Source organism: Jaculus jaculus, chromosome 12 (assembly GCF_020740685.1).
Source record: "Jaculus jaculus isolate mJacJac1 chromosome 12, mJacJac1.mat.Y.cur, whole genome shotgun sequence".
NCBI classification, from domain to species: Eukaryota; Metazoa; Chordata; class Mammalia; order Rodentia; family Dipodidae; genus Jaculus; species Jaculus jaculus.
The window spans coordinates 111,175,890-111,191,482 of NC_059113.1; the positions used below are offsets into that span (position 1 = coordinate 111,175,890).

Below are 15,593 nucleotides of genomic sequence, written 5' to 3' on the forward strand. Positions count from 1 at the left end.
CTCTGGGCTGAGAGATATGGTAGATGTAATATCCAAGGGCCTCTGTTAACATCAAAGGGCTGTGTTGAGTGAACTTGTCATTTCCTTTCTTACTTTAAATAATCATGTGTATTAAAACTTCTTAGGTTTATTTATAACCTGCTTCACTTAAAACCTACTCCCTCCAACACCCAACTTCGAATTGCTTCAGATCAGAACATTTTCTTTACTACTTATATCAGTCCCTGGAACTTTCTCTTCCCCTCAGACAACTTTCTTAAAATACCACTTTGTCTGTGTTGGAATACAGACAATATTACCTGATCGTCACTGTGCATGACTTACGTTTTCCCCCATCTGATGTTATTGAGCAGGCGTCCGGCCTGCAGTTGATGATGCAGCCACAAGGAAAGTGGGTCCAGTGTTTGGACAAGACAAACACCGGAGTTACAATAGTGGCCAGCAGCGTCAATAGAAAGCTGAGGGTATCCACTGGAACGCTCTGGAATCCCACCACGTGCTGGACAACCGTGTGGATCTGAAAGGCAGAGATTTTCAAAACTAACCCAGAATCCCATTTTACCCTTCTAGTACTACTTCCCAGCAGGCTACCCCAGTCCCCTTCTTGACCGACAGCCAAAATCTAACAGCTCCAGGGCTGGAGCACTTGGCTTATCAGGCGGGTTTCTGGGACACACTCAGTGCGCCAGATCCAACAGGGTTTCCGCCAGTGAATAGTGGGTGTGCACCTGCTGTCCAGTGAAGTCTCCACCCAGATGCAACTCATCACGTGGGGAAGCTACCAGGGAAAACAGGAGTCCTTGGGACCTGTACTTGATCCTCCATATGTCCTTTGTCACCTTCCTGGTCCCTTCTCTACTATACCCAGGAGCACTTGTCACAGCAGGACACCATTGTCACTGTGCAGGGGGCTTACTCCGGGGACACTGGGAACAAAGACTGTTTTTGTCACCTGTCCTCACATCATACCACACTCCTCTACTGCTCTGTGGTGGGGATGGGCGGCGTCCGTACTGGGCCGGAATGGAGTAGACAGGAAAGAACCACGGATGGTGGAAGGAGAAACCTTTTTACTCTGTCCCAGATTTTCCCGAGACATTACACCGTTGACCACGGTCTAGAAGTCCCACCGAAAGAGTGCCCACCCAGTACTCAGCAGCGCAGGCTTCCGCATTAACTGGCCCCACCCGAGAGGGGCTCCCGCCCGAGGGGCGCGGCAGGCTGGCGGCGCACCGCACCCCGCGCGCCCCGCGAGTCCCCGCCCCGCCCCGGGCTCGCGGGTCGCGGCGACCACACCCGCGCTCACCATCATGGGCAGCCACAGGGCGGCTTTGGTCAGCGCCAGCACGAACGCGAAGCGCCGCTGCGCCAGGCTCCCGGAGAAGCGCGGGCAGGCGGTCCGTGTCCCGCGGGCCGCGGCGGCGGGGGGGCCCGGCCCGAGGCGGGTGTCGGGACTCGGCAGGCCCTCCCCGGCGCGCCGCGGAGCCTCCTCAGGGGACGGGGAGAGCGCCCTCCCCGCGGCCGAAGGCGTCCCGGGCGAGGAAGCTCCGCGGGAGAGCTGCTGGTAGTGGGCGTGGGGTCGCGGCGGCTCGTCGGAGCACAGCAGCCGCGGCGCGAGCGGAGCCGAGAGGCCGGCGAGCAGCGCGAAGGCCGCCGCGTAGACGCCGCAGGGCAGCAGCACGTAGGCGCTGGCGCGGTCGGCCAGGCAGCCCCAGGGCGTGCGCACGAAGGCCGCCCAGCCGCCCAGCGGCAGCGCGGCCAGCAGCAGGCTGGCGGCCCACACGGCCAGCGCCGCGCCCAGCGCCCCGCCGCCGCCCCCGCCCGGGCCCGAGCCCGAGCCCCCGCCGCCGCCCCAGCCCCAGCCCCAGCCCGCCAGGCCCTGCGCGGCCCCGCGCAGCGCGCGGAAGTTGTCGGACATCAGCAGGGTCGCCTTCAAGTTGCTCGACAGGCCCTGGCACAAGTACAGTAAGCCCGACGTGGTGCACAGAGAACCGAAGTATCCAGGGGCCACTTCTGGCCACTGCAGAACCAAGAAGATAGCCACGGACAATACGCTCATGAGATCATCCACGGACCAGGAGGCGACAAGCGTGGACACGGCAGTTTTGTTCTGCAGTTTCAACAGAGAAACTAGTGAAAAAATGCTGCCCCCCAGAGCTGCGATAGACATGAAACATATCAGGCAGAAGAGAGGCAGATTCAGAGTTCCTGCAGAATTTAAAAGGTCCGTGGAATTATGACTTACTCTCCACAGGTTAGAGTCATTTGTTGAGTTACTGAGAAAAAAATTCATTGTCCTTAATATTTAGCTTCCCTTCTCAATGAGCCAGATAATTCTCTCAAAATAAAGCATGACGGTTGTAAATCACATATCATTTTTCCTGCCAAGTTGACTGCTGGATGTGTCCAGGGTTGTTTCTGCAGGTAATGGTTAGGCATGCCTCTTTTAGTTCTGACTCAACCCATATTTAATAATTGAGTTCCATTTCAGGCGTTAAGATACTTTTTAGCATCCCAAGTAAAAAACAAACAACCAGCCAAACAACCCCGAACTTCCTTCCATCACCCAGTTTCAGGCAAGAAAGCAAAAATTCCTCAGGTAGACTGCAAAATCAATAGTCTGGATCTTTTCTAGTCCTTGTGAAGAAAAGCACCTTGCAGCTGGAGATGATCAACTCACTTGTTAGAACAATAAAAATGAATTGTTGCCGAATTCAAAGGCAGAAACATTGTCAGGTATGTTTCAGCTCTGGAGAGGGAGAGAGAGGAAGAGGGAGAAAAAGAGAAAGGGAGAGAGAGGGGGGGGAGGGAGGGAGGGAGGGAGAGAGAGAGAGAGAGGGAGAGAGAGACTGAGAACACAGCAGACACAGGGAGTCTGTGCACAGGCTCCCATCTAACCTCTGTGTTCTTCAGCCTGTGATCCTCAGAGCTGCAGGAAGGAGGAGTCAGCTCCAAGCAGGAGAGAGGCAGGGGGGAAAAAAGGCGGGGCGGGGGGAGTTAAGTGTGTGGAAGAAATGATGTATATCTTGTCAGCCTGCCTTATTGGAAGTGGGAAACAATATCCTTGCTAAGTCTTCCCCTTCGATTTTGATACATAAAACTAGTCCAAACACTTGCTCAGGCTTTATGTGAACTGCAGGCATCACCACTGGGAGAGCTAAGCCACCCAATCCCTAAGTCTTTTACTCTTATGTAGACTTTCTTGATTCATAATTCGCTGAAAGGAGAATATTGCCAGTGTCATCTAAAAAGACTAGGATGTGGTAGATCACTTTTTTAAATAGCTGTACAGAAAGACAAGTATTACATATTCCCACTTATTTTGAAGCTAAAAATGTTGATCTCTTAGAAGTAGTGACTAGAATAGTGGTTACTAGAAGTGAAAGTAGGTGAGAAGGAGGTGGTTTACAGAGAGCATAGATAATAGATATTAAAATAAAGTTTGATGGGAGGAATTAGTACTAGTGAACTGTAGCACAACAGGATAACTTCAGATTACTGCAATTTATCATGTATTTCAAAATAAGTGTGAAGATGCTGGAATTTCCAAATGCATGGAAATGATTAGTATAAAAGATACAGAAATAGTAATTATCCTGTTTATGATTACACATTTTATTGAGTTATCATACTATGCCACTCAATATTCACAGATATTATGTCAATTAACATAAAAAAATCATTATAGTCCTCAATACAGTTAACAAGATTATGTAGAAAGCCTAGAGCGTATTTCTGTCCATCTCATCAAATGAGCAGGCTTTCATTGAATGAATTATATTCCTAGTTCTTCATAAGTTGAGCTGATATTACATAGATTCTAAAAGCAAAGTAAACACACACACGCGTGGCGTGCGCACGCACGCACACACACACATGCACACACGCACATTAACGAGATAATGTTTTTTTTCTCTGCATTGTGTTTGGTAAGATGGGTGAGTGGCTGAGCAAAGTACTTGGCATCAGTAGTTCTAGTCCTGCATTTGTTTCCAACGAGGTTTTAGGGCAGTATTCATCCCCCATTCAGTACTTGAGTATCTGGATGGGAGCAAGGGAAAGAAGGAAAAGCTGGTATGACAATGATCTAAGTAAATGGAAGTGGTAACAAAAATACCATCATTTCTTTCATTTTTGAAATAACTGATGGGACATTTTGATCCTGGACCAGTGTAAGTGGAAAATAATTGTATTAGTCATTGCCATCCCCATCCTTAAATAAACACAGTAGACAGGTCAATTATTTTGATATTCTGATTATTTGATTTTGCCCTTCATTCAGTAAATGGAACCTAAAGACAAGGGAGCATAACGCTGTGTACTCTAGCTCCCCTGTTGATAGGAATGTGTCTTGCAGTGCTGTGAAGAAGGGTGGTCTGAGTTGGTAAAAGGACGTATGAAAGATGAGGATATAGGGGAAAAAAAGGGTGGTAATGGGAGGTGGAGGCAATAAGATCAGATAACTGGAGGAAATAAGATGAAAATATATGCATGTATGAGAATCTCAAAACTGGAAAAAAGTTGAGCTGGAGAGATGGCTTAGCGGTTGAGCGCTTGCCTGTGAAGCCTAAGGACCCCAGTTCAAGGCTCAATTCTCCAGGACCCACGTTAGCCAGATGCACAAGGGGGTGCATGTGTATGGAGTTCGTTTGCAATGGCTGGAGGTCCTGGCGTGCCCATTCTCCCCCCCCCCCCTCTCTCTCTTTCTCTGTCTGTTGCTCTCAAGTAAGTAAATAAAAATAAAAATGAAAAAAAGTAAAAAATGTTTTGGAAAAAACAATGGTAAACAAGCTTTCAAAATGTTTTCAAAGTATTGTAGCATGCCATTTTGTCTCTTCTTATAGGTCTTATTCTTTCTTTTCAAAGCAAAACTATTCACTGAAATATTTGATTTTGGATTTTCAGTTGGGTTGAACAATAAGCATCACATTGTTAAGAAACAATGGATAGAAATTAATAACAGTCAATACAATATCATTTAAGGCCTGTGATCATTCCTCACATTATTGCCAACATTCTTGGTTTTTCTATTAAATATAAATTTGTAAAAGAGACACTTAATGATCTGGTCTGTGGATGGTGCAAGAAGGGACAAGAATGTTGCACATCCTTTCACAAGTTGACAGTGGATTTGCAGCTAGGAGTGAATTTGACTTTGACTCTGCTGCTGTAGCTGGATAACAAGTGTATTTTCTCTAGGTGTTTGTTTCTGGATTACTTTTAGAGGCCTTTTCAGTTCTAAGTTTTTAAAGTTCAGGGTAACTTTCTCTTGATTTTACCTTCTGCATACATCACATTAATGAGCATTGCCATGTAATGAAAGGTACAAGTATGTAAGAGGTAATGCTCGGCTTCTCCATGTTTTTCTTCTTTCCGCTACAAGAGCATGGAGGCTGTTACTATGGAGATGGTGAAGATTGAAGCAGCCTCGGGTGTAGATGTGGAGCTAACTGAAGAAGTACATGCCCTGTGTGTGGTTTGATTCAGGTGTCCCCATAAACTTAGGTGTTCTGAATGCTAGGTTCCCAGCTGATGGAGATTTGGGAATTAATGCCTCAGGAGGCAGTGTACTGTTGGGGGTGGCCTTATGGGTGTTTTAGCCATTTTCCCCATACCAGTGTTTGGCACACTTTCTTGTTCCTGTTGTCCACCTGATGTTGGCCAGGGGGTGATGTCCACCCTCTGCTCATGCCATTGTTTTCCCTTCCATCATGGAGCTTCCCCCTTGAGCCTGTAAGCCAAACCAAACCTCTTTTTTTCCCCACAAATTGCTTCGTTGACTGATTTCTACCATCAATGCGAACCTGACTGAAACACCCTGAGAGAATTTGTGTGAGCCTATCTATGGAAAACTTTTTGCTTGTGGGGATATTTGTTATATGAACCACTAAGTTTTGGGTGTTGAGTATTACTGTATGGAAACTTAGCTCATGCTAGTAAGCATTGGTATATTATTGTCCCCATGTCCTGGGTGAGAAAACAGTCACAGGACGGTAACTTATCTGTTCCAGGCCACACCTTCAGTAAGCTGTGAGTCATTTTAAAATTATGGCTGGGGTTTATGTTCTTAACCATGGATGCCACTTCTCAGCCCTAGGTTCTATGCTCATAGTCACAACAGACACACATTTTCTAATAAGCCCCTCAGCATCCCATTCTTATAAATGCTGCCAATGGGTAGTTATCGTCATTAAACCTTGCTTCTACTCACTTTCTTGTAAAGTATGCATGAAATGTCCATTTTTCCACAATATTAATTTATATTATTTTACCAACTCTTATGATTTAACAACACATTTAAGAAACATACATAACTGCATACATTTTATAATATATCATGTACATTATAAAATATTTGCAGTACAAGATATTTTATTGCATTATGTAACATATACTTTATAGTGCATTATATATTATAAAACATAAAGAACAAACATTGAACAATTTAATGTTAGTTATTAGACTACTATTATGCTACTTTCCTATTTCTAGAAATATAGTGCTTTGCAGCCAAAACATTTTTTTTTCCGTACTGTCTATGTGCCTTTCAGTTCTTTTTTTTTTTTTTTTTTTTTTTTTTTTTTTTTTTTTAGTTTTCTCTTCAGCAAATACAGGCAGTTTGGTACCATTATTAGGCTCATCCATGACCTACCCCCTCCCCAATGGTCCCTCCTTGTTGATGTATATGGATCGTGCATTGTGGAGTTAGCCCACAGTTATTGGTACGATAAATGTCTCTGCATATCATGACCCAACATGTGGCTCTGACATACTGAGCTATGTTGGGTTCATTTTTGGTCTGCTTCAGTGCTGAGGTGTTGGAGGCCTCTGAGGCTCTGGCTCTCTGATTTGGTAGGAGTTGACTTTTCTCTGTGTTGGTCTCCTTCCCCCTTGTGCTGCTATCTGGTTCATCAGGAAAACAGCACCTTTGCTTGTTTTGCCAATTTTCCTTAGTTTCCTTATTGAGGTATGATGGGGTGACACTCACCTTAGGGTCTGCATCTATCAGAAAAAGAGAAGCAGAATCTCCAACGGAGAATAAGTTAGCACCAGGACAAATGAGATAACCCTTACTTTTTTAATACAGAGTTTAATAGGTGTAGGCCCTTTTGTACCCCATGATTGATAGTAGCTTGATATTGGAGAGTGGGCTTATGTTTGGATATGGTTCTGACTTGTTTCCCAGCTCCAGCTATGGGTCCCGTACCACTGAGGGGATCAGTTAGCCAAATCAAGAGCAGGTGGTTCCCCACCATGGCTGTGTGCCACTATTGCACTTGTGTGGCAGCCAAAACATTTTAAAATAATGGCCCAAATTTAGGACTTTACTAAATTGTCTTCAGACTTCAAGTGGAAGTTTTCATAAATTATTTGACATATATGCATACATATAACATATAAATACAATCAAAATTTATAAATATAACTATATAATAAGCATAAACTTATAATACCAAACATTATATATTATGTTAGTATATTAAAATGATATAGATGATGTACTATATATATTTCCACTATATGTTATATATTACAATGTTTTTAGTCATAACACTCAATGTCATATATCCTAGTGTATGTAATATGTACATATAATGATATATATTGTATAATTATTTATAAACCTGTGCTTTATAATATGTATACATGCTCTGCTTCTGGTGATAGATTTCAAAAATATGTGCCTTATAATTCACATAAGAGCCCAAATTCTTTGCCTATTTCTTCTTTTTCTCTTACTGCTGTCTGATAACAAGTCACGACACAATAAACCTTACCCCTTAAGTCAGAGAGAATAAATTGGTGAATCTAAACTTTAGGGACCTGATAAACACACTGTCACCTAGAAGGCAGCTCCTATTATTTGTAGGGATTATTTCAGTGGTCTCTCAAATGGAAAATAATGTAGTGTTTTTTTCTGATCTGTTCTACAGATGCACAAAATCAGAAGTATATATGTACATTTTTACTTACATATTCCTGCAAAAGTAAACGTAGAATAGCTAGAGAGAAAATATTTCACTATCAATAGTCACTAGTTATTTAATTTTTCTTATTGTGGACACAGATCATGGCTATAGTGGTTATGTAACATCCACTTCCTTATACACTATAGATAATTATCTAGAGGAGAGGTTTCACAGTGAGCAATGTGAACCTGGAGGAGTACCTTCCTCTTATCCTAAGGACCATTGCATTTGGAATCTTCAGTAGGAAGAGTCATGTTTTAAAATTCAAGTCTCATATTCCCTCACTAAATAAAAATTACAATGATAGTATCAGGGCTGGGGAGATGGCTCAGTAGTTAAAGATACTTCCTTGCAATCCTGCCAGCCAGAGTTTGATTTCTCAGTACACAAATACAGCCAGACTCAAAGTGGCTCATGAGACTGTAATTTCAATGAGGGTTTGGCAATGGGGGTAGAGTCAAGAAGTTTGTGGGTGAATGAGACTAGCACACAAGAAGTGGAGCAGCAAAATTAGTAAGAGGTGTGCTGTCTCAATCAAGGTGGAGGGAGAGAACAAACACTCCAAAGTTACCCTCAGACCTCTACATGTGCTATGGAATACACACATCTACATCATAGACATGTACACAATTATAGCTATACACACAAATAATAATTTGAAAGATTTATTTTAGATTAGCAAACTATACACATTTTCTAAATAAAATTTTACCTGCCACAACCATACCTGTTCATTTATACCTTTCAATCGCTGTTTAGAGTTACAATGACAAAACCAGATACTAAGTAGTTCTAAAAGAAACTGTAGAGATTATATAAGATAGAAAGTCAAAACTCAAAATATCTAGTTCCTTTTTAATGCACAAAAATGATCATTTATATTGTTAGTAAAAAGATAACCATTGTAAATTTATTTCTGGCTGTAAAATGCTTGAGTAATTTGTGAAATTTAGGTGTAACATATATCTTCTTGTCTATTATAACATGAATAGTATGTTATATTGTTATATTACATATTATATAAATCATATGTTATTAAAAATGTCAGTGGTAACAAAAATTAGCAGACACCAACTTTCTTTAAAAGGATTTATATTTATAACTAACAATGTCACAATCTTATCAAATTAATATCAGGGTTCATTCTATTTTTCTCAACAAAGTAACTAGGGTAGAGAAAAAGTAGATAATAGTCTATTTCAAGCTTCAGTGTTAGTAAGTAAAAGGGTTACAATTTGAACCTGGTTATTCAGAGAAAAATCTCTGGTTTGTAGAGGTATGTAACATGCGTTTTATTTGTCTACCCTATTTTCTAGATTTCTTGCCTTTGCAAGCATCCTGTCAAACAACTTCAATAAATCAGAGGAATTGGTGGAGAAAAAACTTCTTGAGAGAACATTTCTTTCATCCAAAGTCAGCCAGAATGATGAAGATGGCCTTTTCCCCTTCTTTTTACTTTGCGTCACTAAGCTCCAAAGGCTTTATTGAAATTACCTCAGTAGCTCATACTTCCCTAGGGAGATGTAAAGCTTCTTCAGTGTTTACAGCTGAAAAGTTAAAGCATGCAAACAAAATTATTTGTTGAAGATGAGACTGCAATTCATTGACTGAGGTGAAAATTAATTCAGTTGCCCTCCATTTTCTCATTTCTTACCCACTCATAATAGCAGAAGTATCTCTGGATTATGTAGTGACAAATACTTCAGGGTTCTGAGGGTATTTGAAGTGAAAAGGTACTTTTAAAATCTTGAAGGCGAGCTGGTATTAGTGGCACAAAATTTCTAATACTTAGATTGTATGTGAGGCCAGCCTGGACTATCTAGACAGTTCAAGGCAGATTATCATCATTCATTTTGATGCTGATTAAACAGTGGAACTGCATTTAGACATGTTAATCTGCAATGATAACCTGATAAATATTTGAGGTTAATTTGATATTAATTTGATATTACTGTGAATAATTAGCTATACTTTGTTGGTAACCTCAGAGAAATCTTATTACATTATTGTTTTATGACAGGAGAGGTTAAAAAATTGATGGATAAGCTACTAAATATGATTATTATTTGATGCTGAGGATTACACTCAACTCTACCACTGAGCTATAACTCCAGCCCAGAAATTGAGTCACCACGTTGTTTTCCTATTTCTCTGACTATAAGCGAATATACTGTTGTGGTTGATAGGGTCAATGCTTTGAAGAATTACTAAGGAAAATAAAGATGGGTACTTGTAGTATTAAAGACATGTGTTACTTTCCAAGGAATTATGGCACAATTTTTTTAATTTTATAACTTATCCCTATTTTCCTAGAAATAAGCTTTATACAGTTTCACTATATATATTAAAGATGTTCCATGCAAATGGTAACTGAAAGATAGTAGGGGCAGCTTCTGTAATTTTAGAAAACATAGACTTGAAATACAACAATTTTTACAAAAAACAAAGGATATTAATTGTTCATAAAAAGTTAAATTCTGGATAGGCATGGTGCTGTATGCTTTGAATCCCACCTTTTGGGAGGCAGAGATAGGAGGATTGCATGAGTTTGAGGCCAGCCTAAGAGTACATACTGAATTATAGGTCCACCTGGGCTAGAAAGAGACCTTACTTTGAAACCACCTCCCCCCAAGACAAACTAAATTCTGGAAGGAAACATAACTATAATCATTTACACAAATAACACACTGTCATAGTTGACTTTTTATTTCTGAGACAAAACACCTGATCAGAAAGGACTTGTTGAGAGAAAGAGTTTATTTCTAGCTTACTGTTGTGAGATGTTTCATCATGGCAGGGAAAGCATAGCAGGAGCAGCCAGCCAACTGGGCATCTCATCTGCACAGCAGCAGGAAGAAGGAACAACAGTGAGCTGGATATTACTGGCAGACTATGCTATAAACCTCCAAGGCCCACCCCCATTGACACATTTTTGATAGGCCCCACCAGCCAGGGATCAAGTGTGAGGCTTAATCACACACACATACGAGGCTGTGGGGAACATTTCACATTCAGACTATCACACCAACTATGAAAATGCATGCAAAACTAACAGAATTATAAAGAGAAATTTTGGTTGGAGAATTCAATGCAACACTCTTAACAATGGATATAACACCCAGACGTAGATAATAAAGAAATACAGCACTTAATATTATAAACAAGACAATATGACACACATATACTTGTCTCAATAACAACCCCATTCAGTCTTTTCAAATACACATGTTCTTCAGAATGGATTATGTCTCTGTAGAGTTTAAACAATATATATATGTAATGCAGCTTCTTTAACAACTAAATGAAGTTAGATCTCAACAAAGAATTGAAAATTATTCCCCTCCACCTTTTACCCTCTTCTTTTTCCTTCTTTTCATACTCTTCTATTGGTTCTAATAAATAGTTGATTTGCAAATAAAAAAAGAAAATTGACAAATAATGAAATGGGAGGTATTAAGCAACACACTAGTATAGAATGAATAAGTCCAAAAGGTAATCACAAGGGAAGTTAGAAAATATTGAGGATAAATGAAAACAAAAATACAACACAACCACATTTAAGGCATGCAGCAAAAGCAAAGGGGAGGAGAAAACAAGAAATTCACAAACCAACAATCTAATTGTACAGCTTACAGAAGAACAAATAAAACTGAAGTTATTAGCTGGAAGGACATAAGAACAATTAGAACAGAGATAAACAAAATAGAAAATAGGAAAATTATAGAAAAGTCATTAGATTAACAAATTGCTTGTTTCTAAAGATGAATATAATTAATAAACCTTTTTTAAACCAAGAAAAGCTAATAGAAAAAAGTAGCATTCAAATTACTGAAATCAGAAATAAAAGTGGGTCAGCAGCTACCAATTGTACACTAACAAATTAGATAATCATGAATCACAGACAAATTTTTAGAAACACTAATCTGTAGATATTAAATAATTAAGAAATAGTAAGTCTGAATAAACCTAAAACTACTAATGAGACTGAACCAGAAATCAATAATCTTCCAGCCAGGAAAAGCTCTGGATCTTGTCACCTCACTGGTTCATTATACCAGATATTTTAAGAATAATAAATAATAATGGTTTAAAACTTTTACAGAAAAAAAATTAGAGAATACTTCCACGAGGCTTACATTACCCTGATACAAAAGACATTACAAGGAAAAAAAACTACAAGGAAAAAAATTCTGAACATTGACATGAAAATCCTCAAGGAGAAAAAACTGTGGCTTAGGTAAAAGTAGTCTATAATGGGAAATAAAATGATGAGTTTTTCCTCAGAAGGAGAATATTATCTTTTCCTTCCAAGGCTGCAAACGAGAGCTCTGAAAACAAATCCAGAACAAAGATAGGTTTCTTCTTCCAAGACATTTAAAACCCTGTAAGAACCATAAATAAGAATCCTCTTCTCAGAAACACAACTAGCAGATTCATTGTTGCCACTGCTGTTTAATACATCCCTGGAAGCCTTAGCCAGTACTACAGGGAAAAGTGAGACAAGAGTTTAGAAAGAATGGAAGTAACCATGCCATACTGTGCAGATGATATGATAACATAGATGAAGGTATTATAATTAAAGAAAATTCAGTGCTTCACAACAAGAATAAAATCTAAAGTCCACTGACATAAACATTTAATATTCTTATAAGACACTTCTTTCTATAAATTTATTCTTGGAAGTACAAATTATAAATTATCTAAGGAACTCATTTAACCAGGAATACTCAAGCACTACTTTGAGAAAAACTTGAAAAATTTTAAAAAATGGCCAGAGAGATGAACTAAATAGTTCAATGGTTGTAGATTAGCATAGTACTAAAATGATGAAAATGATTTTTAAATTTATCTATACATTCAATTCAGTTCATATCACAATTCTAGCTTAGTTTCTTGAAATTTGAAAAATTAGAATTTATTTGGCAGGATTGAAATCAATAAAAAGCTAAATTAGCCGGGCAGGGTTGATCACACCATTAATCCCAGCACTTTGAAGACAGAGGTAGGAGGATCACAGTGAGTTCAAGGCCAACCTGGGACTACAGAGTAAATTCTAGATCAGCCCGGGTTAGAGAGAGATCCTACTTCGAAAACCAAAACAACAAAAGTATGGTCAATGTGGGGAGGAAAATGATACAGAAAAGTGTCTTGAATGTCAGTCACAGTGTTTACATCTTAATCTTTTTAAAAATCATATTCAATTCAAACTGTTTCCCTTGGACTTAAAATTATTTGACAGTTTTTATTTTAATTTCTGGGTGGGAGGATATTTTTAGTACTTTTAGTATAATTTCTTATCTTATTAGATGACAAAAATGATCCACATTATTTTTAAATGTAATGCATTTAGGTTTTCTTCAGGTTTTAATAAGTTAGCCTTTATGAAAGATCCGAAGCATTTGCAAAAAAATATACTAAGCATAGTACAATTTAAAATTAATAATGAGCCAGGCATGGTGGCTCACGCCTTTAATTCCAGCACTTGGGAGGCAGAGGTAAGTGGATTGCCATGAGTTCAAGGCCACCCTGAGACTACATAGTGAATTCCAGGTCAGCCCTGGAATAGAGTGAGACCCTACCTTGAAAAACCAAAATAATAATAATAATGAAATCTAGAATTCAAGAATCAATGTTACTTGAAGGAAAAAAAACCTGTGTCATCTTACACTAGTTTTGTTCTACATTAAAACTTGTTCATCAGACTTCATATCATTTGATTTCTCACTTTATATGGGAATTTCAGTGGCTTAAAGTTTCTTATTATCTTGGAGTATGATTAGAACAAAGCTTGACTTTTTGTTTGTTTGTTTGTCTTTGGTTTTTCAAGGTAGGGTATTGCTCTAGGCCAGGCTGACCTGGAATTCACTAAGTAGCTTCAGCGTGGCCTTGAACTCATGGTGATCCTCCTACCTCTGCCTCCCAAGTGCTGGGATTAAAGGTGCGCACCACCACACCCAGCCAAGCTTGATGTTTTTAAAAATTTTATTTTTGTGGTACTGGGAATTAGCTCAGGGTTTTGTGCATGCCAATCAAGTTCTCTCGCACTCTACCATCAGCTCTTTTTTTTTTTTAAACTTTATTTTATTTTATTTGAGAGAGAGAGATAGAGAGAGAGAAATAAAGAATGAGCATGCCAGGGCCTTCAGCCATTGCAAAAGAACTCCAGACAAATGTGCCACCTCGTGCATCAGGCTTACACGGGTCCTGGGGAAATGAACCTGGGTCCCTTGGCTTTGTAGGCAAGAGCCTTTACAGTTAAACAATCTCTCCAGTCCTGTATTTTTTTTAAATTTAGGGACAGATTATCACTAAATTGCCCTAGTGGACCTTGATTTTGCTCAGCCTCTTGAGTAGCTAGGATTACAAGTTCTTGCAAAGCATGATTTTTAAAAAGTGTCATAGCATTGGACCTAAATAAAGTATGTACCTATATTATATAGACATACTGTAATATAATAGTCAAAAATTTTAAAGCAAATTGGGAGTTGCAGTTGGTATGATAAATGAGATGTGGAAACCTTTAATCACTAGATTTAAAGTTATTCTATAAGATTTGATGCATACATTAAAGTACTTTTATGATTTAGCACAGAAATGGATGTAGTATATGTTAATGATGGATAAAAATTCTATAAACAATGATTGTGAAAGAGAAAAGAGAAGCTTGCATGATTATATGTAATCTGTTGGAGTCACATAAGAAAATTTGGGCTTGGCTAGTGCCATGCATAGAATAAGTAATCTATACATATTGGTTTCATGCACTTGAATTAAGCTTTCTTTGTAAAAAGCACAAAGGCAAAAAAAAAAAAAAAATCTAAGTGAATCTAGGTAGGTATGGCATCTGGCCACTTTAGCATAGCAGTTGAAACTCAAGAGTATTTGAGTCCCCTAAACATTTTTGAATTTAAGGTAAAAAAAAAGTGATCTTTAAAGCATTTTAAATAAGGGAACCATAAAGAAACTAGGCATGGAATGTCTCCATGTACTGAACCTGTGTCATGCACTAGTGTGTCTTCTAAGAGCTTATTGCATGATCATATCACAACATCTAGGGGTTTTATGATGAAGTGGAATTATAACTTTTCTTTGACTCTCAAAGTAAAAAAATTGGGAAGAAATGGTGGAAATTAGACTAAGAGATTTAACATGGAGTTACAAATTAGACAAAAAACCACTTAGAACCCTTCTGGATTCCCATGAAGATCCTCTGAATCAGTGAGATCTCCTGCCATGTGAGGTGGTATGATGGTTCCCAGGGGCTTGCAAGTTTTAGATATAACTTATGATGTCAGTTGATGGTTAAACTGATTAGAAAGAAAGCTTCTTCCAGTTATGACAATCAAAGATACTAGAATAAATTACTTTTATCTGATTAAAGTAATATACTTTTAGAAAAGAGAAAATAGAATTTTGATAATGATATGTGGGAGTTATCACTAAATTTAAACTTATTCTACAAGACTTGGAGACATACATTAAATTAATAAAATCTTAGGTTTAATATTTTACTAATAATCACATAAGACAGATACTACTCTTAAGCATATAACCAGAAGAGAATTTTACATCACTAATGTTATAGTTGATAGTCAATGTAGATAACCAGAATAATATAAAAAT

The 15,593-nt window shown here is 39.0% G+C and overlaps 1 protein-coding gene and 1 long non-coding RNA gene across 4 annotated transcripts in view; one reads left to right on the forward strand and one right to left on the reverse strand.

The window, feature by feature from the left end:
- The window catches only part of Gpr149 (G protein-coupled receptor 149), a 46,537-nt gene extending 43,775 nt beyond the window's left edge, over window positions 1–2,762 (reverse strand). The window contains exons 1-2 of the mRNA XM_045131395.1: window positions 1,307–2,762; window positions 325–517 (exon numbers count right to left, since the gene is read on the reverse strand). Coding sequence (XP_044987330.1) covers window positions 325–517; window positions 1,307–2,293 — 1,180 coding nt within the window. The 5' untranslated portion in view covers window positions 2,294–2,762. The remainder of the gene's footprint in view (window positions 1–324; window positions 518–1,306) is intronic.
- Window positions 1,862–15,593, forward strand: part of LOC123453711 — a 44,458-nt gene continuing 30,726 nt past the window's right edge. Inside the window, exons 1-2 of one of the 3 annotated variants that reach the window (XR_006632932.1) lie at window positions 1,862–2,254; window positions 9,287–9,582. This is a non-coding gene — a long non-coding RNA (uncharacterized LOC123453711). The remainder of the gene's footprint in view (window positions 2,255–9,286; window positions 9,583–15,593) is intronic. The other 2 variants (XR_006632931.1, XR_006632930.1) reach the window with 2 other exon arrangements.